The sequence below is a fragment of the Oratosquilla oratoria genome, unplaced genomic scaffold, assembly GCF_046742065.1.
Source record: "Oratosquilla oratoria isolate Oo_2021 unplaced genomic scaffold, ASM4674206v1 SCAFFOLD45, whole genome shotgun sequence".
Classification (NCBI taxonomy): domain Eukaryota; kingdom Metazoa; phylum Arthropoda; class Malacostraca; order Stomatopoda; family Squillidae; genus Oratosquilla; species Oratosquilla oratoria.
In genome coordinates, this window is record NW_027467710.1 from 3,784,890 (window position 1) to 3,812,496 (window position 27,607).

General features: G+C 42.7%; 1 protein-coding gene across 1 annotated transcript in view; it reads left to right on the top strand.

Annotated features, from left to right (window-relative positions):
• Positions 1–9,785: 9,785 nt before the first annotated feature.
• Positions 9,786–27,607, top strand: part of LOC143023170 (FRAS1-related extracellular matrix protein 3-like) — a gene marked incomplete at its 3' end in the record, with an annotated part of 61,352 nt that continues 43,530 nt past the window's right edge. The window contains 2 exon segments of the mRNA XM_076181691.1: positions 9,786–9,836; positions 10,126–18,012. Of these exon segments, the coding sequence (XP_076037806.1) occupies positions 10,179–18,012 (7,834 nt within the window).

Sequence of the window (27,607 nt, forward strand, 5' to 3'; positions counted from 1 at the left end):
TGGAGGTTTATTTTTAATGTGGTTGACAATATAGTTCCTTCTTTAGGCATTAAATTAATTTGTTCATCTTTAGATTGTCACAGTATTTTGTTTTTGTTTAATGTATGAAAGATGGATTATGATCATGAAGAAAAGCAAATGTTCTCAAGCTTATGCAAGTTGTGTGAAGCCACACAGCATGATTAGGCATGCTTAGCCATGTAATCTTGTCAGGTAATTCAATACTCATTTTAATTTTCCCCACTTGATTAAGAATATTGGAATCTCTGTAGGCTGGTATAATTTGACATTCTGCTGTTGCCTATCTTTTATAGCTTAAAGTTTGAAAGGAGAATTTTGTTGAACCCATCTTTGTTGACATTGTGTATTTTCAAATCTTCTCATTATACCTACATGTATTTATTTGACTAACCACCAATGTGGAGATCTTCAATTGGCTGGTAAAATCTGACATTTTTATGGGACGTGTCATCAAAGGTGGATTTTTTTTCATGTTGAGTAGCTATTTTCTTTTTAGACCATAGTTTATTAGAATGTAGAATAGAATATTTTTACAGACTACTTATTATCTTCCTAAAAAAATTCTTCCTTATCTAACACAAGAGTGATGGATCCTTAGAGAAGTATTAGCTTGAGATGACTAAACATTCCATGGATGTATGTAGAGGTTTTGGGTGATATAAGGACCCAGAAAAAAGGTTGGGAAAGAAATGACATGAATTTTTTAGTTCATTGTGCAGGACACAAATAGAATTTTGTATAGAAACCTTGTTACTGTTATTGACAACATGAATGTAATTGTTATTGTTAATGACATGCCAGTTATTGTTATTAATGACGTGCTGGAAGAAATTTCTCTAAATTAATATTTTAGTAGAGCAGTAAGGTAACTGTCATTTTGCCACATTAATCTTCTAAGGAGGCAAAATGTGATTTTTATGCAAGGCATTGGATGTTCTGAAAGGGAGTGGTTTCCAACATACATTATTTCATAATTTGCTCTGATTTTTTCTTCCTCAATAGAATTATGATTATCTGTATAATTTGTTTTGAATGGAGAAATTATTGAAAATTGGACAGAAAAGTTTTGACAGAATAGCAGAGGTGATAGTGAAGGGTTAATATTAAATTGATGTACAGTGAATTATGTGTCATACTGTATTGGTGCTTGATTGCAGTAGTATATACAATAAACATAACATAGTAGTTCCCAACCAGGGGCTTGGCAGACATTCCTAGCAATTTATCTTTTAGAGTGTCTGCTTATTATTTTATTGTTTGTTTAAAATTGTGTGACCTTGCTTCATAACAGATATGTAATGAAAGTGCTGATAAAAGAAAGGCAGGGTTTGTTTTTAATAGTTGACAAATGTAAATTTTGTACACATTACATTGTTTCATGCTCACATCCATATGAGCCTTTCCACAGAAATATGCACAATGTTACAGATGTGATCTGCAGACAATGTGATACTGACAGATTAACCCTTTCAACACAGAAATGTACTATAAGGGGTTGTTGAGTTATAATGGAGTTCCATTCCTAAGCAGTGTACCAATTTTTAGTGTGATGTACTGCCATCAAAAGAGTCTGCTTTACTCTTTGGAGCAATAATGAAGAGCAAAAAGCCCCACCCCCCAACCCCATGCTAAGGACAGGTAGTTTTTGTGTAAGTGGGGGCCTGAAAGGGGTCTCAATCAATTGAGCCCATCCGCAGCAGAGTTTGTCCCCTCAGCTGAATGAAGGTAAAGTATTCACACTAGAAGGTGTGTTTGGGCTTCAAGGGTAAATAGGACTCACCAGTAGCATTATGTAAAGCAGGGCTGAAACCAATGCACCACAGCCTGTCCTTGACTATAAGACAGTTAATTATGTCACCACCTAACAAGTGCTCTGAAATTAATTTAAAAAAGGTTCTCTTGAGAGGTCAATGAACATGTTAGCAAGCAGTGATGTATTGTAGGCATAGTAGTATAATGTAGACTGGGTGGTGGCATTATGAGACCAGTCAGCCCATCAGGTTCTCAAGCAATATAATCTTTGCATTACTAGGTAATACTGGAGATATGAATGTCTCTGATAGGTTTGTCATGGTTTTGGAGCCTGCCAGAGAAATGAGTGCTTTCGTGTGTGGTTGGTTTGTGATGAGCATTTTGTGAGGACAGCTAATTATGTGCATCTCATTGCTCATACATGCCATGCCAAATGAAAATCTAGTGATCAGTTGTTGCCTACAGCTTGTGATCTAAATTTTATGCAATTGTGTGTGTGTATATATATATATATATATATATATATATATATATATATATACTGTATATATATATATATATATATATATATATATATACACACACACACACACACACTCATGTCCAACTACACAAGCATACAGAAAACAGCAAGCAGATACTGATTGTGCTGATGTAGAGTACGAGGTCTATTAGAAAAGTATCCGACTTTATTTATTTTTTTCAAAAACCTGATGGATTTGAATCAAGTGCACTTGCATGAGCCGACCTTGAACCTTTGTGCGCATGCGTGAATTTTTTCTCCTGCCTGTCGATAGCATCAGTTGCTGGCAAGCAGCATTTGCATGAGGTAATGTGTAGTGTTCTCAGCAGTTTTTCATTGCAAGGAAAATGATGGAATGACTGGAGCAGGGCTACTGCATCAATTTTTGCCAGAAACTGGGCGACAGCCACGTGGAAATCATTCGGAAAGTTCAGACGGCTTTTGGTGACGATGCTATGGGCATCACACAGATTAATGAATGGTACAACCGGATTAAAGATGGCTGCACAACGGTGAAGAGCGAGCCACGCTCCGGTCAGCCATCAACATGCTGAAATGACCAGGTCATTGCCAAAGTAAACGCTGTGGTGATGTGGGACCGTCGTGTGACTATCTGAGAAATCACTTTTTTGGCACATTCCATTGTGACCAAAGATTTGGCCATGAAGAGAGTGGTGGCGAAATTCGTGCTGAAGCTGCTGACGGCGGAGCAAAAGCAACTTCATGTTGAAGTCTCACAGGACATGCTGGACTCCAGAAACACTGACCCTGACTTCATGAATACCATAATCACTGGTGACGAGTCCTGGATGTACGGGTACGACCCATCATTTTCCTTGTAATGAAAAACTGTCGAGAGCACTACACACTACCTCACACAAATGCTGCTTGCCAGCAACTGACGCTATCGACAGGCAGGAAAAAATTCATGCAAGCGCACAAAGGTTCGAGGTCAGCTCATGCAAGCACGTTTGATTCAAATCCATCAGGTTTTTGCAAGAATAGATAAATAATAAAAATAAATAAAGTCAGATACTTTTCTAACAGACCTCGTATATACTGTACATCTAGAGCATTTTGGTAGTTAAAGTTAGTTTTTCATTTAATTAAGAAAAAAGAAAAATATAGGGTGCTGTGAGAATGACTCAGTACACACACACACACTCATATGTGGCTTGCTGGTGCAGTGGTAATACCCTCGCGTGTTAGCTCAGCATTCCTAAGATTGGGGTCTGACCAGGGCTTGAAAAGATACACAGTATTACAAGCTATCACCTTCTCCCTCAGGCAAAGTGTTGGCATGTTATGTAAGGTCACAGCATTACTTACACATGAGCTTTGGAGATTTCATAAAGTATGGTGATAAGTGTCAATCATGAGCCCAGTACATGACCCAAGACTGTGGTGAATTTCTCTTTCTCTCTCACACACACACACATAGACTAATTGATGGTGAAAATTGGAGCTCCGAAGAAGAAGGGAAATTTTCGTGGATCTCAACAACAAGGAAGTACCTTTTTGTATGTATAGGGAAGGGGAAAGCTCGTGGTGTAGTGGGAAGGTGATGGAGAAGGGGAGGGATTACTGAGGGAAATGGAAGGAAATGAGGAGGGAGGCGCATGGGTGCCACCTGACAAAAAAAAGAATGTCAACAAGAGATCCTCAGTGGACGTGGGAGAAGTGAATAATTTCAGTAAAATCATTAAGTTTAGAAATATGAATAAGAACAACAAAATGGAAAGTGAAGATAATAATTTCAATGGATTTAATGAAGGGGGGTATGCCAACATCCCCCAATTAGCAAGGCTAGAGGAAAGACTAAAATAAATGGCTCAACAATGGCAGGTCAACTCACACAGATTGCACAGCGAGTTGATAAATTGGAACAATTAAAGAAGGAAAACCAAAACCTAACTAAAGAAGTAGAAGAATTGAAAAAACAGTTAAAGGAAGTAAAAGATGAGAATGAGGAATTAAAGAGGAATAATAGAGAGAATAAAGAGTCCATAGCAAAAGAAGCACAGGGTTGGAAGAAAGTCCAAGAGAACAATAAAATTGTATTTAACGACATAGTGACACAGCAGATGAAAGAACAAACTGAAAATACAGTTATTAAAGTAATGAGGGAGAAGGAGAATATAGTAAGAGACTTAGCAGATAAAAAGAAATGTATAATTATATTAGGGATGGAAGAGAAGTATAACTTAAACAGGACTACGAGAATTAAGGAGGAAAAAGAAAAAATAAATAATATATTAGAATTAGTTCAGGAAGATGAACCTGAAATAGGGAAACAAATTGAAGAAATGTATAGACTCAGGAAATATAGACCAGACCAATTAAGATTAAATTCAGGTCACAAACTACACCAGAGAATATCTTAGCAAAAACAGGGAAACTAACAGTGAGCAATATAAAAAGGTATGGATAAAAAGAGAAATGAATAAGGAGGAAAAAACGAAAAGACAAGAAGCTAAGGGAAAAAACGAGAGAAGAACAGAGGCAGAAAAAGAGGAATTCTATTGGAGAGTAGTGAATATGAAAGTGAGGAAATGGACCATAACAGAGAAAAACAAAAGGGAAACAGAAAATACAATGGAAGTTGCAGAAAATTAAGAGTGTCTTACACAAATATAGATGGATTGAACGAACTGAATGATTATCTGAAGGAAAAAGAACTGGACATAATGGGAATTGCAGAGATAAAATTAAAAGGTCCACTACCACCCAACAGTGTGGAGTTGTTCCTGACTAAGAAGGATATAAGCATGAGGAATGTCACATATTGAAAGAATAGAGTAGAGATGATTATGATGAAAGTGAAAGACAGAGATAGGAAGAGCAGAAAGTTTGTAATAAATTATGTGCCTCCAAAAACGACCTCATGGGAAGGGAGAGAACATAAAAATATGTTAGAAGATACAAGGATAACATTAAATAAGATAATGGAAGATGGAGGAAGAATAGTTATAATGGGCGACTTTAATTGCAAAGAAGTCTGCTGGTAAGAGATGACAGTAAAAGGTGGTGATGACTCATGGGGAAATGTTCTACTTGAGATGATTATTGACCATACAATGACACAATGGATTCAAGAGAACACCAGGTATAGAAATGAAGAACCATCGAGACTGGACCTAATAATTACATCAGAACCTGAAATAGTGGACAGGATTGAATGTAAGGCACCAATAAGTAAAAGTGACCACATATTGGTTGAACTGGAACTGAATGAGGAAAAATACATGAAAAGAAATGAACAATATAGAAAAGGAAGATTGATGTATGATTTTTTTTTTTTTATAAAATAAGAGAATTCTTTCAAAAAGAAGACTGGGAAAGAATATACAAAGAAGAAACAGTGAGAAATGGAATATTTTGACAAAAATTCATAAAGAAGGAGTGGAAAAATATGTCCCAAGACAAAAGCAAGAAAAGAATATGTAAAGTGCTGGTACAACAAAAGCTGTAGGGAGTTAAAAGACAAAAGAGATAAAGCTTGGACAAAATGGAAAAAAGACAAAAGACCTGAAAAAAATGGAAAATATATACTAGTTATAGAAATGAATATGTACAAGCGTGCAGAGAAGAAAAGAGAAAATATGAAAAAGATGTCATAGAAAAATGTAAAGATCAAACAAAACTATTTTACAGATATGTAGATAACAAACTGAAAAACAAAAAAAAATTAGAGAAACTACAACAAGGAGTTGAATACACAGAGGAAATAGAAATGGCAGAAATTATGAACCAGCATTCTAAATAGGTGTTTACAAGGGAGAACATACAACCTAAAGATATCGAATGGGAGGAGAAAGTCTCCCATATGAAAGAAATAACAAGGAATGAAATAATGAAACACTTCAGTAATCTTGATGTCAGATAATCGCATGGACCAGATGAAATAGCAAACTGGATTTTGAAAGAATGCAGGAATGAACTGGCAGACAAAATAAATAGCATAATAAACAATTCCTTGAAAGAAGGAAAAGTTCCAAAAGATTGGAGAAGAGCAAATATAGTACCTATATATAAATGGGGAAATAAAGAAGACCCTACTAACTATAGACCAGTCTCTCTAACAAGTACAATAGCAAAAATTTGTGAAAGAATTATCAAAAGTAGATGGGTAAGGTATTTAGAAAAAAACAACATACTAAAAACAAGGCAATTTGGATTCAGACAAGGACAATCATGCGTCACAAACTTAATGTGTTTCTATTCAAGGCTAATAGACATAATAAAAGAAGGAGATGGATGGGCTGATTGTGCATTTCTAGACCTAAAAAAAAGCTTTTGACAAAGTACCACATAAGAAGTTGCTTAAGAAATTAGAAGCTACAGGAGGAATACAGGGCAAACTGCTTAAATGGATGGAAGACCTTTTGCAAGAAAGAAAGATGAGTAGTGATAAGAGACAAACACTCAAAATGGGATGAAGTAATAAGTGGTGTTCCACAAGGAACAGTTCTGGCCCCAATAATGTTTGCTATATATATTAATGACATGGATAAAGGAATTGAAAGTTATATGAGCTTCTTTGCAGATGATGCAAAACTGTTGAAAAAAGTGAACGCTGAAGAAGATTGAGTCGCTACAGAGTGATCTCAATAAAGTATGGGAATGGAGTAGGAAGTGGGAGATGGAATTCAATACTAAGAAGTGTAGTATAATGGAGTTTGGAAACAGCAAAAAAAGAATAGTAGGATCATATAAATTGGGAGAAGGAATAAAAAAAGTAGAAAATTAGAAGGACCTAGGAGTCATTATTATGAATAATGTCACCTGAAAAACATATAAACAAGATTTTTGGAGAAACTTATAATTTAATAAAAAAAATCAAAGTGGCATTTACATACCTGGATGAAGAAATGGTGAAGAAAATACTAATCACTCTGATAAGACCAAGATTGGAATATGCAGCAACAATGTGGTCACCAGGTACAAAAAAATGTATAACAAAACTTGAAAGAATACAAAGAGCAGTTACAAAATTGGCACCAACACACTCAAAACTATCATATGAAGAGAGACTAGCAAAACTTGAGCTACAGACATTAGAGCAAAGAAGAGAGGAGATTTGATAACTATTTATAGAATCATGAAAGGCATAGAAACTATTTATAGAGAGGATCTAATAAAATGGGATGATAGGAATACAAGAGGACATGGAAAGAAAATCAAGAAAGACAGCTATAGAAGAGATCTGAAAAAGAACAGCTTTCCCCACAGAGTAATAGACATTTGGAACAAGCTAGATGAGAAAGTGGTGTGTGCAAAAACAATACATGAATTTAAAAACAGTTTGGATAAAATGAGATATGAAGACTGGACACCACGAGCATAGCTCCCCTTCCTGTAAAATACAACTAGGTAAATACACACACTGAAAGAAAACCAAGAAAGACGGTTATAGAAGAAACCTGAAAGAGAACAGCTTTCCCCACAGGGTAGTAGACATTTGGAACTAGTTAGATGAAAATGTGGTGTGTGGAAAAACGATACACGAATTTAAAAACAGTCTAGATAAAACGAGATATGGAGATGGGACAACACGAGCATAGCTCCCCTTCCCGTGAAATACAACTAGGTAAATACACGCACACACACACACATACTAGAAATATCTCAGGTGATATAGCCCAAACTGGATTAATACACTATTTCATATTCATATGTGATAATTGAAAAACAAGGATATAGATAGTTGGAACTGTACATGAATTTAAGGCTAGGTATGATAAATTGGAGAGTAGGGGACAGGATCCAATGAGCGTTGATCATTTACTGTATACTACAATTAGGTAAACTCTCTCACACACACACATACACGACTGTCACTACGGCGGTCCGGGATCGAACCATGCCCACGGCTGAAATAATTTCAGTATCGCTGCGCTTCGAGTCGTTACTCCAACTCTCGTGGGCGGGGAGTTGGGTGTGTTAGTGTAAGGTCACAGCATTACCCATAGATCGGTCATACGAGCACTTAGCTCTCTTCCGGGAGGGAAATAGCTGTCGATCACGAGTCCAGCACGTGATCCAAAGACCAAGATGAATACACACACACACACCAGCACGTGATCCAAGACCATGGTGAAATCACACAAGCACCTCCAGACCTTGGTTTTAGTGTTGTTTTGGTTCATTATAGATTTGCTCATTATTGCGTAGCTGCTTTCAGGCAGTCGCGCTGCCTATGGCTGCCTGTAGTGCAAACATACATCTAGAAAATGCCTATGAGGGACGTTACGCTGGACCCCAGGCATCCAAGACTATGTCAGCTTGCACATTAGTCACCAGAAGCCCCGTAGTCTTCCGCGTTTGTGTTTGTATCCCACATAGCGGCAAGTCCTGCGGCGCTCGCGGGAACTAAAGTCCTTGCGATTGTGAAATCTGCTCTACATAAGGAAACCATATGCAGGGGAATATTGTAGTTGGGGATTTAATATGTATGTCTATGAATATGCATACACACACACACATGTATATATATATATATATATATATATATATATATATATATATATATATATGTGTGTGTATGCGTACATGCATATTTATAAATATGCAGTGACGATAACATTAGTATACATTATAAAGTATGCATAAGCTATGCGTGCACTTAACGGGAATGTATATATTCAGAAAATAATATGCTGTTTATGAACTGAGAATAAATACATTATATTGCGTAGTCTTTGCTTATCCCGAGTCAAGATGTGACGACGACGGCAAATCGCATGTGGAATATACAGATCTTCATAATTGTAACTCATAGTTTTGAGTATCATTTGTGATGGGTCACTGGGCTCCACTTAGTTCAATAGAATCACCTGGCGCCGTCTTTAATGAAATCCTGTCTCAACTTTGAACCGTTGAGAGCAAATGCAATTTTGAATAGCTTCGTTGAAGGAGTTAAAAGGATACAAGCGGTAGCAGACCAAAACCCATGACGACTGCCATAAAATACTATATTCCAGAAAATACTAGTGGGTGTATTTCTAGACGATTATCTTTACACCTCCCACAAAAAAGTCAAAACACAAACACGAAGGGCACGTTATATAACCACACTTGACCAACTAAATCAACACAGAAGATGCCCACGACATTGTCGTTGTTCACAAAGGTAGAAACGCCGGAAACCATTGATCATAACATAAACCCATAACTGGTGAAAGAAATAGTATGACGGTATTAGGATAATGTTATTGTTATTATTAATCATTATTAACATTATTATTATTATTTCTTAGGGTGTAGAGTTAATAATTGTAGGTTGAAAGGAACTAAAAGGGGTTGAGGGGTAAGTATATGCTCCACAAATGTCACTGTTTCCTTCAACCAAATATAACCGCATGACGACAGCTAAAAAAAAAAAAAAAAAAAAGAGGATGAAGCGGCGAGGTATGGGAAGAGGACGACGAAGACGGAGAGGAGGGAGGAGGGGGATTGTTGGTCCGCCCGAGGAAGGCTGGACAGTCCTCCTTCGCCTGTGATAGTGCGCGTAATCGTACGGGTTCTCCACTTAGAGCGTGTGGGTTCCTCGCTTGTTCGTGTCGTTTCTTCGCATTTCTTTTGTTTATCGCGAAGTTACTTCGTGTGGTCGTCTCGAATCCCCACCCAATCACTTGTTCGTTTTTTTTTCCGGGAAATTTTTAAGAAAAATATAAACAGCTATAATCCGTAACCAACTAATTAATAAGGAGACATTGTTTTAAACTGAATATATATTAGTTACTTTTCATTTTTATTTATTCATTTACGTATTTATCTTTTATTATCATTATATATATATTTTTTTTACAAATGAAAACCGTTCTCAGTGAAAGACTAGTGTCCAAGGGCATGAGACCTTAGAAGACCTTTCGGTGTTGTCATGGCGACTTATGCATTACTGTTACGACTCTATGTGACCGTCGTCACGACGACCACGACGTTGGGGCAGCTTCCCCCTTCCTTGTGGCCGGGGCCCCCGAGTCCCGAGGTCGCAGACGACCTCAGGTCGTACCCAGTGGCTCCCGACGACGCAGGGAAAGTCGCCAGCCCACAGAGGTGGATAGACCCCTTCGCTAAAGCCTCCGCCGTGTGGTGGTCGTCTTCGGCCTTCGGGGATGATAGGTTACCTTCCACAAGTAGGGTTCAACCCGCGAGTAGTAATCCAAGGGATGACACTCCGTCGTCACGCCTATCGCTCGGAGGTACCCCGTCTGGTGGCTCAAGTCCTCCACTTCATCCTCCAGAAGTGACTCCACCTCCAGAAGTGACTCCAGATCCAGATCCCCGGAAAGTAACCAGTTTAGTGAGAAATACACAGCCGGAGGACAAAATATCCTCACTCCAGCAGCTAATACTTCCTTCGCCTTCATCTCAACGAAGAAAAAACAGTTTAGTGGGAAATGCACAGTTAGAGGACGAAATATCATTCCAACCACCAGTTGTTCCTTCGCCTTCCTCCCAACCAAGTATAGTTAGAAATACACAACTAGAGGACAAAAGATCCTCATTCCAATCGCCAGTTGTTCCTTCGTCTTCCTTTCAACCAAGAAGAACCAGTTTAGTGGGGAATAAACAGCCAGAGGACAAAAGATCTTCATTGCAGGAGCCAGGTGTTCCCACGCTTTCCTCCCAACCAAAAAGAACCAGTTTAGTGGGAAACGCACAGCCAGAGGACAAAATATCCTCGCTCCAACCGCCAGTTCCTTCTCTTTCCTCTCAGACAAGAAGAACCAGTTCAGTGGGAAACGCACAGCCAGAGGACAAAATATCCTCACTCCAACCGCCAGTTCCTTCTTCCTTTCTGACTAGAAGAACCAGTTTAGTGAAAAATACACAACCAGAGGACAAAAGATCCTCATTCCAATCACCAGTTGTTCCTTCGTCTTCCTTTCAACCAAGAAGAACCAGTTTAGTGGGGAATAAACAGCCAGAGGACAAAAGATCTTCATTGCAGGAGCCAGGTGTTCCCACGCTTTCCTCCCAACCAAAAAGAACCAGTTTAGTGGGAAACGCACAGCCAGAGGACAAAATATCCTCACCCCAACCGCCAGTTCCTTCTCCTTCCTCTCAGACAAGAAGAACCAGTTCAGTGGGAAACGCACAGCCAGAGGACAAAATATCCTCACTCCAACCGCCAGTTCCTTCTCCTTCCTTTCAGACAAGAAGAACCAGTTTAGTGAAAAATACACAACCAGAGGACAAAAGATCCTCACCCCAGGCGCCGGTAGTTCCCACACCTTCCTCTCAACCAAGAAGAACTGGCTTAGTTAGAAATACACAGCAAGAGGACAAAAGATCCTCTCTCCAAAAGTCTGTTATTCCAACGCCTTCCTCTCAATTAAGAAGAACCAGTTTAGTGGGAAATACGCAGCCAGAGGACAAAAGTTCCTCACTCCAGAAGCCATATGTTCCTTCGCCTTCCCCCCAAACAAGAAAAAACAATTTAGTTATAAATACACAGCCAAAGGACTCCTCACTCCAACAGCAAGTTGTTCCAACGCCTTCCTCTCAGACAAAAAACAGTTTAGTGAGACATACACAACCAGAAGACAAAAGATCATCACTCCAGGAACCAAATGTTCCTTCCCCTTCCCCCCAACCAAGAAAAACTAGTGTTGTGAGAAATACACAGTCAGAGGACAAAAGATCCCCATTCCAGCCACCAGGTGTCCCTACTTCTCAAACAAGAAGAACCAGTGTAGTGAGAAATGCACAGTCAAAGGACAAAAGATCCTCATACCAACAGCCAGTTGTTCCTACGCCTTCCTCTCAGCAAAGAAAAACAGTTTTAGTTGAAAATACTCAATTTCCACACCACCCACCAGCTACTACACCTCAGCCTCAAAAAGACTCCGATTTGGTGAAGAATACTCAATTTGAAGCCACTCGACCTGCGCCTTATCTGGCAGATGGCACCGCGTCGAGCCATCAAAAAGAAACTGTTACAGTGAAAAACACGCAATTCACAACTACACAACGTTCATACGCTTCAACCCCGAAGCCTCAGGAACTCTCAGCACAGCGAACAGACCCTCAAGTTCCACTCAGAGCGTCTAAAGCCGCCCAGAGTTCATATGTTCTTTCAGAAACCCTTCAGGAGCTTCCTATCCTGCCAGAGGCGACACAACCATCAAGTTCTGTGCATTCAGATTTCGAAAAAGATCTCGGCATAGACAAATCCTTGAGTTCCTCAATACTGGAGGATGTCACCTCCTCTCCAGAAGACGCACGCTCCTCCTGGAGCGAAGGAAAGGAACCCTTCTCGACGAAAGAACCTCCTTCTCCTCCTCCTTTTCTTTCCGAGGTCGAGTCCTTGCAACCTTCGCCTACAACGCCTTTGTCAGTCCGGTCGACACCCACCGAGACAGCCGTCCCGGGCAGATCTGAAGACCTGCCGAAGGTCAACCTAGGTAACCTCGAGGAGCTTGGGGCGTTGTCTACCATCGTCTGGGTCCCCGAAGTAGCGTCAAAAAACGAAGAGGAGCCTCCTAGTTTACCCATTGGAACCACAGCTGAAGGAAGGTCCCCATCAGATGAAACTTATTACGATTATACTATCGTATGGGGTGATAGCAGTGAGAAGATCCCTCAGGAAGGGCATAACCCTGTGGCTGTCAAGGCCCAAGGGATAGGGGACTCCACGTCGAGGGAGAACGTCGACTTCGAGGTTAGGTCCAACTTGAACTCGGAGAATCGCGAGGAGCTGAACAAGAACGGTACACACGTGGTTCCAGTGGACACGAGGAACCTCTTGGTCCTCAACAGGGGAATAACGGTGGCTATCGGTTCAGTACACAGCGTTAACCCGGAAACAGACCTGAAGATAAACGTCCTACCGGGCCACCACTGCACCCTGACGCAAGTCCAGGAGCCCAAAGCTCTTCGGCTGGGGAGGCTCTCTCCACCAAGCTTCCCTTGTAGTTTCGCCCCAGGGGAAGTGCGGTACACCCACCTGGGAAGCAGGCACCCTTCGGAAGACGTTGTCAAGTTGCTCCTCCGTTACGACACCGAGGCAGAGACCTTGATGCGGCAATTCAGCTTCCAGGTCAGGTTTCAACCCAACGAACAGCAGATCATAAGCAGGAACCTCCCGCTGAAGGTGAGGCAGCTGCTGGGGTCTAGTAGCCCCGTTACCTCCTCCACGCTCCGCTTCGACTACGACGAGGGCATCTACGAGTGCAGGATATCTCTCCTGACGGGGCGGTCTCCTCTCCCGAAGTACGGCAACATCTCTTCGAGCATGGGCCCCACGCACACCAACCTGTACCTCGTACCTTGCCTAGAGTTCCTCGGCATGGGCGTCAGGTACATCCACTTGGATGAGTCCTCCACCAAAGAGGACTACATCCCGGCAGTAGTCGAGCTGTACGAGCGTGGCACGTCGTCCCTGCACCGTCAGGAGTACTTCCAGTTTATGGTCAGCATCGAGGAGGGCAGGGAAAACAGCCCGCCCGCCGTCTCACCCGATTCACTCCTCTCGATGGAGGTGAACCAGTTCGTCATGACGGCGATCACACCCTCTGTTCTCTCAGCCTTCGACGAGGAGACTCCGCCGGAGAAGTTGATCTTCCGGATGAAGAAGCCCTTGGGTTTCGGCGAAGGACTTATCGTTAGCACCGATGACCAGACGTTCTCCATCCTATCCTTCTACCAAGGGGACCTCGAGGGACTCAAGATCGTCTACAAGCCGCCTCTGGAGAGCTCAGAGGTGGTGAGGACCTTCGTCCTTGAGCTCGAGATCGTCGATGACGAGGGTCTTCAGTCTGCCCCGTTCGAACTCAAGATCATCGTCTTCCCGAAGGCGTCCCTCGGACCTCTCGTTCTGACCAACACCGGCTTGACCCTTTTCGAGGGTCAGTCTCGCCAAATCAGCCCGACGAGGAGTCTCGAGATCGTTGATGAGGACAACTTGGAGGACGTGCTGCTGACGTTAGTGGCGGGGCCGAAACATGGCCGACTGCTGCTGGCGGGCAAGCCGACCTCGAAGTTCTCCCCGGCTCACCTCGACGCGGGGTCGGTGCAGTATGTCCACGACGGGAGTGACACCTATAGTGACAACCTTCTCCTCCACATGACCGACGGGAGCCACAACGTCACTTTTCTTTTCGCCGTCACCATCTTCCCAGTGGACGACGAGCCACCCGTCGCCCACGTCAACACGGGCCTCGAACTACAGAAGGGCCAGGAAGTTCCCGTCACGCCCTTCATCCTCAGCGCCACCGACGTGGACAGCGACGACGCAGATATCACCTTCGTCGTGCAGGATCCAGTCTCCAGCAGGGGGATGATGCTCCTCCGCCGCCCGGATGTCCCTCCTCATTCGGAGAGCTGGGAATTCGTGTCCGGGACATACGAGTCCCCGGTGACCGCCTGGACGCAGAGGGATATCACGGACGGGTTCCTCTTCTTCAGGCACCTCGGGCGGCACGAAGCGGTGACGGTGCACGAGAAGATCTACTTCACGATGATCGACACGAACGAACCGCCGAACGAATCGGAGATCCAGGAGATGGTCGTCACGATCCACCCCGTAGACGACGTCCCCCCCGTCAGGCACCGGGACGCACAACTCTTCCTCATGGTGGACGAGTACAAGACGACCCCACTGACGAAGGAGAGCCTCAGCTACACGGACCAGGACTCGGACGACAGGGAGTTGGTCTACCGTATCCGGGGTCTTCAGAACGTCGACACAGAAGACTCTCTTCCTCCTGGGGACCTTGTCCGGGTAGACAACGAAAGCGTCATTCTGGAGAGCTTCACACAGTCGGAGGTCAACCACTTCAAGGTTGCTTACAAACCCCCGAAGGAGGAACTGGGGATCGTTCCGAGGACCATCCAATTCGAGTTCGACGTCGAGGATGAGGCCAAGAATTTACTCAAGAACCAGGTCTTCACCCTCTTCCTCAACCCGGTCGACAACCAACCTCCTGTTGTGCACAACACGGGGCTGCACCTAGTCCCAGAGTTCGGCAGGAAGACGATCACTCCCGAAGAACTCAGCGTCGAAGACTCTGACACAGACTTAAGTGACATTGTTCTCCGGCTTCTTGAGGTGCCCGAGTACGGGGTACTGCAGTACGGGACCTTGACCATGGCCCAGGGAAACGAGTTCGCCCAGAAAGCCATCGAGGACCACCTCATAAGTTATACCAATTCGGGCAGGTCCCCCTCGGGCAAAGACAGTTTCCAGTTGGAGATCACGGACGGCGTCCACGTCGTCCCCGTCACCTTCACCATCACTATCCAGCAGATCAGCGAAGAACCCCTGGAGCTCTTTGTGTCCTCGGGGACTGTGAATATCACGATGAAGGTGTCGGAGGGCGGCAAGGCGCCCTTGGCGGCTGAAATGTTCTCGGCGTTCAAAGCCCATCGCCTGAACTTTGATGTCTTCAGCGAGCCTCTGTACGGGACGCTCCTCCTCAACGGCCTCCCCACCAGGAGCATGTCGATTGAGCAGATCTCCGAAGGCAGGGTCGTCTACAATCACGACGGAGCTGAGATCGGGAGAACCGATCTTGTGGATGAGTTCGATTTGGCGCTGTCGGACCTCTCCGACCTGGTGTTCTTCCGCAAAGACCGGATCGAGCGGGTCAGTTTTGCGGTCTCGATCGAACCGGTAGACAACGTCGCGCCCAAGGTCGTCGTACATGGGGACCTCTCGGTCGAAGAGTCCCTCAGGGCCCCGCTGACGATGGAGGTCATCGAGGTGAGCGACATCGACTCTGGCGATGAGGCCCTCAGCTGCACGATCACTCGGCAGCCCAAGTTCGGCTACTTCGAGAACGTAGCCCCAGCCCTTGGGTCTGAGATCCCGAGGAAGGGTATCCCTATCTCCTACTTCCGCTTGGAGGCCCTTAAGGCTGAGAAGATCTTCTATGTGCAGAGCCTCCACACGCTGTTGGAGGCGCGTCGAGACAGTCTGGCCCTCAAGTGTTCCGACGGCGCCAACGCCTCTCCCAGCCACGATATTGACATCGAGATCCTTCCCCTGAACGACGAAATTCCCGAGCTGACCGTTCAGCGCCTTGTGGTCAAAGAAGGGAACGCGACGGCCCTGGAGCCGCCTTTCATCTCCGCCACCGACACCGACCTCCCCGAGGACGAGCTCCTCCTTCGGGTGGTCACCGTCCCTCGTCATGGCGTCCTCATGGAGCGGACGAAGTCTGGCAGACTGACGGAAGTCGAGCAGTTCGCTCCTCCTCAAGGTCGTAGGGGGTCCTCTTCCGTTGTTTACGTCCACGACGACAGCGAGACGGCCGAGGACGTCTTCGAGCTCGAGCTTTCTGACGGGAAGGAGGGACACGCGGTTAGACGGCAAGTCCACGTCACCATCCTCCCGAAGGACGACGAGTCGCCGCGGCTCGCCGTCAACACCGGCCTGGACGTCGACATCCAGGAGGTGAAGCCCCTGACGCGGAGGAACCTGGCGGCCGTCGACCTCGACACGAAGGACGAGGAGATCGCCTTCCTCATCAGGAACAGCCCGATGTTCGGCAAGCTCCAGTATCGCACGCCTTCCGGCCCCGTCAGGACCCTGGCGAAGGGGATGAACTTCACCCAGCTCGATATTGACCAAGGGCGGCTGCAGTATCGTCACCTGAGCCCTCCGGGAGTGAGGGACTTATTCCAGTTCGATCTTTCGGACGGCACCAACGTGAATGCGGGCCACTCGTTCCATATCAACATCCAGGAGCTCGACCACATCTTCCCTAAGGTCGTCAGTCGAGGGGTCGAAGTCTCTGAAGGGGAGAAGGTCACACTTACTACCGACGTCCTGAGCGCGAGTGACCTCAACAGCCCGGACGACCTCCTGAGTTACACCATCACCCGCATCCCCCAGAAGGGCATCTTGAGCCTGAGTGACGAGCCGGACGTTCCCGTGACCTCGTTCACCCAGCTCGACTTGGCTGCCAGTAAGGTGTCCTACACGCACACGGCCGAGGACGAGAAGAGGAGCGACTTCTTCGAGTTCGTTGTCTCCGACAGCCACAACTCGGTCTACCGCACCTTCAGAATCGCCATTAAACCCGTGGACAACAAGCGCCCGGTGCTCTTCGCCAACGGGCTCACGCTGCTGGAGGGCGGTGTCCGGGTCGTCACGCCCTTCGAGCTGAGGCTCGAGGACCGCGACACGGAACCCGAGAAGTTGAGGTTCCTCGTGACGCGACCGCCACAGCATGGGCAACTTTTGGTCAACAAGACCTCCCCGGCAGAGTCCTTCTCGCAGGTGGACCTCCAGAGGAACATGATCAGTTACCATCACGACGGGTCCGAGACTCTGGAGGACGTCGTCGAATTCCTGGTCACCGACGGCACCCACGACGACTTCTTCGTCTACCCTGAGATCGACCACCCGACCAAGCTCCTGCAGAGGTTCCCCATCAGCGTTACCCCGGTGGACAACGGCGTCCCCGCCATCGCGACGAACGAAATGGCCTCCTCCCTCGACTTCCTCCACTCGGAGGACCTTCCGAAGGGGTGGGGGAAGTACTTCGGCGTGCGCTACACCCGGAAGATCCTCGAGGTAGAGGACCGGGACACACCGCCGGAGGGGCTCCGGATCACGGTGGTGGAGCCTCCTTCGTACGGCCTTCTGGTGGTGGCTCCGCCGGCGGCGCAGAAGGATGAAGAGGGAGAGAAGGAAGAAGGAGACGTTACTTCGACGGTCGCCCCTCCACCAGGAGTAGCTATGGCCACCTCTCTCACTCAGAGTAAGTTCGGATCGAGATTCTTCCTCTGAACGACGAAGTTTCCGTGCTGACCGTTGAGGTGGCCACATGTCTAAAGATGTCTCAACGAGTCAGCTAGATGAATACCATATCGACGTGTACCTCTTTCCATGTAATTTCATTGATATATACACCCATTTCTTTATCATGGAACAAATCACTCGTAACACTACGTGTGCCTCTTTCTTCATCATGGACCTAAGCTACGTTGCCTTTTTCCATGCAATTACATTTATCTATATATGCATTTCTTTTGTGTTCAGTTAATCATTTATTTATTCCATATTTTGCTTCATCGTAGACGAAGTATACTTTCTCTTACGGGTTCATCATCATTTAATCTGTGTTAACCTTCCTAGGGTAACTAGACCGTAAGAATAGAAGAGCTGGTAAATTACAGTCTTATGCAAAAATAAGTAGGGTCGTCCTCATGATGGTCATAAGATCCTAAACGTTCATAAGATTTCGCCAACAACATTTGCTACTTTTACACATTTATTGTAAACCGTTGTCATGAATTTAGCCACAAGTAGATAAATAAATAAAAAAAGAATAATAAACAATATATAAATACATAAGTACATAAATTAATGAATAAATAAAGAGATAAATCAAACAAATATATGAATAAATAGATAAGAAGGGAAATAAAGAATTTAAAAATAATTTAAAAAAATGTGCAAGTTAGTTGTAGCAATGTTTGTTATTTCTGACAAAATGGATCAACGTTAATGTTTGGGGAAATCGTAAATAATTTAGGGTTTGGTGGCCGCTGCCACGAGGGCACCACAGCTCCTGAGATTACGAACTGGACGTGAGAGGGAGTGTAGTTGTCCATCGCTTCTATCCCTCGCGTCTCGGGTAATTTGTAAGAGGAATTTTAGACTTGTGTTTATTAGGCGAAAGTCCTGAAAGTATTGACAGGGGGTTGATTTTTTTTTTTTTCAAAATTATTAAGACGTAGGCTGTGTTTAGGCTGACTTCACAATATTTTATTCAGTTCAAGGGGCACGTGGAGAATGCCCTTTCGGTGGAGCTAACTTCACCACAAACACCTTCATATATTTTTATTTATTTCTATTCATTTATTAATCTGTTTACCCATTCATTTATTAATTTTCATTTATTTACTTTTTACAGAGATGAATATTCCAGTAAGGGATTAACTAGTTCAAACCGGTTAGGTAGTTCATATTTGATTGACGGATTGATTTTTTGTTAATTTCATTATTATCTAATTGCCTATATATTTATACATCCATTTGTTTATTTATCCATTTATTTATTTATAATATCTTTATTTACCTATTTATTTTTCATATCTATTTTTCATTGAAAGTTGAATGAATTATTTGATTTATTCATCTGCTAGCTTTATTGTTTTTTTTTTAATGGAACTGCGGATTATTTATCTATTTATTAATCTCTTTATTCTATATTATGTATGGATGCCATCCATCTTGGAAATGAGGTAATTTTTAGATATCTAGATAATGATAATTTTTAGACAATATTAGATAATTAGTTTGTCACCGTGAAAACATATCAACATTATAGAGGAAACTTAACAGTTATTGATAAACAAAAATGGCATTCCATTGTATGAATGAGGAGGTAGTAGTAGTAATAATAATAATGATAATAATAATAATGGTAATAATCATAGTAATAATAGTAATAATAATAAAGATGATGAGAATAATGATAATAATAATAAAATGATAATAATAATATCAAAATAATAATGATAGTAATGATAATGATAATAATAATAATAATAATAATTATAATTATAATAAAAATAACTATAATGATAATAACTGGAATAATAATAATAATGATGATAATAGTAATAATACATACATATACCAAGGCTTTTTCCCCCTTACAAGTGAGGTAGCCATAAAGGGAAAGGCATAAAATCATTCCCACCCATTTCATCCCTGAATACACTCCACACCCCTCCCACCCTTCCTCTTATCTGAGCACCTCCTGGATGACGGGTCATCCCTGCACCTTGTCCACTGCCCTGGGTCAGAAGCAGTGTCGCAAGACACAGCATATCCACAGCAAGGCCGCTTCATTAAACCGGCGACCCCCCCTCTCCGTCTTCCATAAAAGGAGAAGACGGGGAGAAATCCCTTCGGGCTGCGTCAAATTTTGCTCACACATACTACCTCACCCCCCATCCCCCCGCCCATTCCATCTCATGCAATCACAACATCATCTACAACCATTCTCCATTCACTCCTGTCTTCTGTCCTCTCCCGTCCTTCCTCAACAGACATTCCCCTCTTCCCCAAAGCCCCCTTCACCCCATCCATCCACCTCATCCTAGGACGTCCCCTCATGTTCACTCCCTCCACATCTGCCTTCCATATCTCTTTTACTAGTCTTTCTTCACTCATTCTTTCCATGTGTCCAAACCATCCTAATACTCTTTCATCAACCCTATCTCCCAGCTCCTTTTCCACCCCTGTTCTCCTCCTCACCTCCTCATTTCTCACTCTATCTAGCCTAGTAACCCCCATCATACTTCTCAGACACCTCATCTCAAACACATTCAAACTCCTTCTCTCTTCTTCTCTTATGTTCCATGTTTCTGCCCCATACAGTGCTGTTGGCACAATCACTCCTTCATACAGTCTCCTCTTCGCATCCATTCCCAAATGTCTATTCCTCATTACACTCTTTAATCCACCAAGGCATTTACTCGCTTCTCTCAATCTACATTCTACCTCCACCTTCACTCCACCTTTTCCTGCCACATTTGCACCCAAGTAATAATGACAATGATGATAATAATAATACATATACATACCAACGGATTTTTTCCCTTATAAGGGAGGTAACCAAAAAACCCATTCCATCCCCACATACTCCACTCCCATTCACCCCCCTCTCTCCCTCTTATCTTGGGTCCTCCTAGATGACGGGTCATCCCTGCACCTCGCCCACTGCCCTGGGTCAGAAGCAATGTAGTAAGATACAACACATCTACAGCAAGGCCGCTTCGTTTAATCGGCGAACCTCCCCCTCTCCATCCCCTCATACAGAAAAAGAGAGAATGGGGAGAAATCCCTTCGGGCTGCGTCAAAAATATCATTCAAATATACTCCCCCCCCATCCCCCACCCACTCCCATGCATCTCAATATCATCCACTCACAACCATTCTCCTCTCACCCCTATCTTCTGTTTTCTCCCTTCCTTCCTCAACAGACATCCCTCTCTTTCCCAATGCCCCCATTAACCCATCCGTCTCATCCTTGGTCGCCCCCTCATGTTCACTCCTTCCACACCTCTTTTACTAATTTTTCTTTTCCCATTCTTTCCATGTGCCCAAACCCTCCCAATACTCTTTCATCACCCCTATCTCCCAATTCCCTTTCCACCCCGCTGTTCTCCTTATCTCACAATAATGATAATAATAATAATGATAATAATAATAATACATAATAATACATACATATACCAAAGGCTTTTTCCCCCTTACAAGGGAGGTAGCCAAAAAATATAGACATAAAAACCATCCCCACCCATTCCTTCCCTAATACGCTCCACTCCCCTACACCCTCTACCCTTCCTCTTATCTTTGCACCTCCTGGATGACGGGTCATCCCTGCATCTTGTCCACTGCCCTGGGTCAGAAGCAGTTTCGCATGACACAGCACATCCAGAGCAAGGCCGCTTCTTTAAATCGGCGACCCCCCCCCCCTCTCTGTCCCCTCATGCAGAAAAGGAGAAGACGGTGAGAAATCCTTTCGGGCTGCGCCAAATTTTTCTCACACATACTACTTCACCCTCCATCCCCCCATCCATTCCACCTCATGCATCACGACAACATCTATATACAACCATTTTCCATTCACCCCTGTCTTCTGTCCTCTCCCGTCCTTCCTCAACAGACATTCCCCTCTTCCCCAAAGCCCCTTTCACCCTATCCATCCATCTCATCCTAGGTCGCCCCCTCATGTTCACTTCTTCCACATCTGCCTTCTATACCTCTTTTACTAGCCTTTTTTCACTTATTCTTTCCATGTGTCCAAACCCTCCCAATACTCTTTTATCCACCCTATCTCCCAACTCCCTTACCACCCCCATTCTCCTCCTCACCTCCTCATTTCTCACTCTATCGAGCCTCGTAACCCCCATCATACTTCTCAGACAGCTCATCTCAAACACATTCAAACTCCTCCTCTCTTCCTCTCTTATGTTCCATGTTTCTGCCCCATACAGTGCTGTTGGCACAATCACTTCTTCATACAATCTCCTCTTAACATCCATTCCCAAATGTCTATTTCTCATTACACTTTTTGATCCACCAAGGCATTTACTCGCTTCTCTCAATCTACATTCTACCTCCACTCCTCCCTTTCCTGCCATATTCGCACCCAAGTATCTAAAACTATCCACTTCCTCCAGTCGTTCTCTCTTAATGCTCACTTCCAGTCTACTACCACTTTCACCCCTTGTACATCTCATCACCTTACTTTTACCCATATTTGTCTTCAACTTTCTTCTTTCACATACTCTCCCAAACTCTGTCACCAACTTCCTCAATCCCTCTGATCCTGCTATATAATAATAATAATAATAATAATAATAATAATAATAATAATAATAATAATAATAATAATAATAATAATAATAATAATAATAATAATGATTAATAATGATAATAATAATAATGTTAATAATAATAATAATACTTGCATACATACATACATAACTATATATATATATCAAGGGAGGTAGCCAAAGTCAAAAGGCATAATTCCACTCCCACCCATTTCATCCCCACCCATTCCACTCCCATTCATCACCCCTCCCTCCCTCCCTCTTTTCTCGGCTCCTGAATGACGAGTCATCGCTACATCTCGCCTATCGCTCTAGGCGATAGTAATAATATAATAATAATTGTTTAGTGTTGTTTTGAATATAACACTCAACATTGGTTGGTGAGCAATAAAGAAGATTTTAAGTTCCTTGTCACTGGTTTATTGGATCACTACGTACACACCGCTCCCACGCTAACAACTGACTCACGCGCTTTCCTTCACTGGGCATACTAATTTCTACGTTTTTTATTTGCTCAATTAGTTTCCTTTATTCCCTTTCACACAGAAAACAACGGACACTCAAAATAATAAGTTGATATAGAATACTTTACAAGGATAACCTATTTCACATTCATTCCACTTTCACATTACAATAATTGAAATGATAATTAAATAAGTAAACAGGAAATGATAATATACGACTTCTTCACGGAAACTTCGAGAACAAATTACACACGCATACGAACACACACACTTCCAATTACGCATCACTTTTGCAATTCTTCAATGAATACATATTTTGCTATAACTACCCTATACATACAATATAATAATGATGTTGATAACAGCAACAACAACAACATCAATAGTAAAAACCTTATTTACCCCAGATTGGAGTACGCTACACGGCATGGACCATTGGGCACCCTATAGATATATAGGACTTCACCAAATATAATGAATAAGGTGACACCAGAGAAATATCTCACCAAAAACAAATTGGCAAGATGAGATTATTGGCAGAACCTTTCATAGCAACTATGAAAAGCACAACCAAAACAAAACCGGGCGTTTCTGTTGGATCATTGTCTTCTAAAGGTCCAACCGCATTGTCTCATGTGCTTACGGGCATTGTACCACCGAATGTGAGTAAACACTGTCCAAGTAGATCCAAGTCTTGGACATCAAACAGCATGAAGAAAGTGAAGATCTATACCTACAACGTAAGAACTCTTTCAGAAGATAACAGGCTGGAGAGATTAATGGAAGAATTAGACAACATCAAGTGGGACACCATAGGACTGAACGAAGTCCAAAGACCGGGAAAAAAGCTGATACAATTACAATATGGTCACCACCTGTTCGACTACAGAGGTAAGGACAAAGAGAGATCTAGTGGAGTAGGATTCTTGATAAGCCGAGAGGTTGCTGGTAATGTAGTCAAGTTCAGTAGTTTATCAAACAGGGTAGCTTGAATTGTGATTAGGCTGTGTAAAAGGTACACTATAAAAATAATTAAGGTTTATGCACCAACTTCACAGAGTTAAGACATTGAAATTGAGTCTTTCTATGATGATCTAAGTCAGGTAATGGATCAAGAAAGAAGTACACGTTGGTAACAGACGACTTTAATGCTAAAGTGGGGAAGAAGATGGGAGATGAGTCGTGCATTGGGAAGTTTGGAGTAGGTGAAAGAAATGACAGAGGCGAGATGTTAGTCAATTTTGCAGAGAACTACATGAAAATAATGAACACTTTCTTCCAAAAGCGTGTAGGTCGTAAATGGACCTGGAGAAGTCCAAATGGAACAACAAAGAACGAAGTAGACTTCATACTAGGAGATGAGAGCAAGAGCGTTAGCAATGTTACGGTCATAAATAAAGTCAACATAGGTAGTGACCATAGAATGGTAGGTTGTACAGCTAAATTCAATTTCAGAGCCGAGAGAAATAAACTAATTTTAAAAAGAAAATAAGCCTTTCAAAGGTTTAGGAAATTAAGTAGGGATTTCAGTTAGAAATTAAAAATAGATTCGAAGCTCTAAGAACTAACGAGGACACCGTCGAAGATATGAATTTGAATTTAGTGAATATCATTAAGGAATCGGCAGAGAAAGTAGGAAGTACAAAAAGTATTAAAGAAAAGATATACACCAAAGCTACAAATGACCTAAATAAAAGGACCATGCAGATTAAAAGCAGGAGAGACGAAATAGAAAGAGTAGAACTAAACAAGCTTATCAACAAAAGGCAGAGATCAGAGAAAAGAAAGAAACATGAATGAAATAAAGGAAACTATTCGGAAAGGCAAAAGTATTTAAGGGACCGAGCGCAGACATGCTTTAGGAAGACAACAAATTAATGTTTGAAAGATAGAAATGAAGGAATTATTAAATGCAGAGACAGAATGGTAAAATAGGTAGAAGAATTTTACCAAGAGCTTTTCTCGTCGAAGACCATAGTTGAGTCAGTAAATTCATCTATAGACATTAGTAATATACCAGAGATTACAAAGGAAGAAGTAGAATTTGCTCTAAAAATATGAAACTAGGAAAAGCATCTGGTGAAGATGGCATATCAATAGATCTGTTGAAAAACGCAGGGAAAGAAGTTCATATTAAGTTAGCTCAGTTGTACACCCAGTGCTTACGTCAAAAAAGCGTTCCTGAATCGTGGTGCAATGCTATAGTGATTTTACTTCATAAAAAAGGAGACCAGAAGGACCTTAGTAACTATCGACCGATTAGCTTGCTATCAAATGTATATAAAGTATTCTCCAAGATCCTTACAAATAGACTAAGTCAAGTTTTAGATGGAAACCAACCGAGAGAACAGGCAGGCTTTAGGAACGCATATTCGACTCTAGGCCATTTGCAGGCGATGAACCAACTAATCGAGAAAACGACAGAATACAATATACCTCTCTATTTAACTTTTGTAGATTATGAGAAGGCCTTTAACTCGGTAGAACAAATAGCAATACTAAACCCGCTATGCAAACAGGGCACAAATGAACAGATCGTAAGGGTTTTAGAAAAGATTTATGCGAAAGGTACCGCTATAATTCGACTACATAAAGATACAGAAAAGATCAAGATCGAGAAAGGAGTACGGCAAGGCGATAAAATTTCACCCAAATTATTTACAGCTTGCTTGGAAGAGATTTTCAGAAGGTTGAGTTGGGAAGAGAAAGGTTTGAAGATTAATGGCGAATATTTGAACCACCTAAGATTTGCAGATGACATTATTCTTATTTCAGAAAGAGCAGAAGACTTTCAAGATATGCTGAGTGATCTGAACAAGGAAAGTCTCAAAGTAGGTTTAAAAATGAATAAGAGTAAAACCAAAGTAATGTTCAACACGAAAGTTCAAAGTAAAAATATTATAATTGATGGCGAGTCTTGAAGAAGTTGAAAAATATAACTATTTAGGCCACATGGTGAGTGACAAAATCATTATAATGAAATAAAAAGACGTGTTGTAATTGGTTGGAAAGGGTTTCGTAAGTATGATAAAATCCTGAGAGGCTCTCTACCTTTATGTTTGAAGATTAAAGTTTACAATCAATGTATTCTGCCAGCAATAATCTAGAGGTGTGAGACTTGGAAACTGACGAAGGCGATGGAAACAAAACTAAGGACTGCACAGAGGAGAATAGAGAGATCAATGATGGGAATAACGCTGAGAGACCGAAAGCAAGTTGGAGGAACAGACTAGAGTGAAAGATATTGTGGAGGTGGTAAAAGAAAGGAAGTGGAATTGGACAGGTAAGTTAGTGTGGACGACTGATGAGCGATGGAGCAAGGGTGTTACTGAGTGGACGCCGCGAGATAGGAAGCGTGGAAGAGGGAGACCAGACAGAAAGTGGAGAGACGAGAATGAGAAATTTACAGGAGTGACGTGGCACAGGTTGGCGCGGTCGTGTGGATCATAGAATGCTATGAAGGAGGCCTTTATTCAGCAGTGGACTCGGGATGGCTGATTTGATATATATATATATATATATATATATATATATATACACACATATATATAAACATATATATATATACACACACATATAAAATATATATATATATATATATATATATATATATATATATATATATATATGTATGTATATATCCCCTTCTGGGGTATTGGCTGCATGTTATTGTGGCAAAGTAGCATGCTGTTGATACTTTAGGGTCTATATGGGGCGCCCCTACGGACCAGAGTCACACATCATTTTGTGATAGAGGAAGACTTCATAGAGAAATGATGATACTTTCATTATACTGCAACTGTCCCTCCGTTATACTGTCCCCCAACCCCTTGTTACTGTTCTGTACCACTTCTCTGAATATTTATTTCCTTTTTTCGCCTAACCCTGTGGTGGGGGAAAAGAATGCTACCACCAAGTCTTTCCACTTGAGTCGTACGAGGCGACCAAAAAAAAAAAAAAAAAAAAAAAAAAAAACGGGATGGGGGATAGGATTAGGAATCCTGCTACGTGTAGCCCCACAGGGGGGCATTCCTAGAAAAAAGTAAAGGCATAAAAGGGTCCAGGAGTTTTCCAACCAGTACCCTAAGGTTTGGGTCTTTTAATGTACGTAGATGTGGTACAGATGAGAGTAAAAGGGAAGAGATAGGCAGTATGTTTGTGAGAAGATAGATGTGTTGGCACTGAGTGAAACTAAGTTAAAGAGAGGGGCGAGTGTGAGTTTGGGAGTGTAGTTGGGAGGTTCTCAGGAGTGAAGAAAGGACGAGGGAGAGAAAGGGTGGCTATACTAGTAAGTGGAGAGATAGGTAAGTGTGTAGTGGAGTGGAGGGAGGTTTCTTCAATGATAATGTGGATGAAGGTGAAGTTGGGAAGGGAGATGTGGGTTTTTGTAAGTGCATATGGGCCTGGTAGTGAGAAGAGTGTAGAGGAAAGGGAGGCATTTTGGATGGATTTAAATAAGTGCATAGAGGGATTAGGGAGAAATGTCGATGTAGATGTATCGGGAGACCTTAATGCTAGGGTAGGAAATGAACCA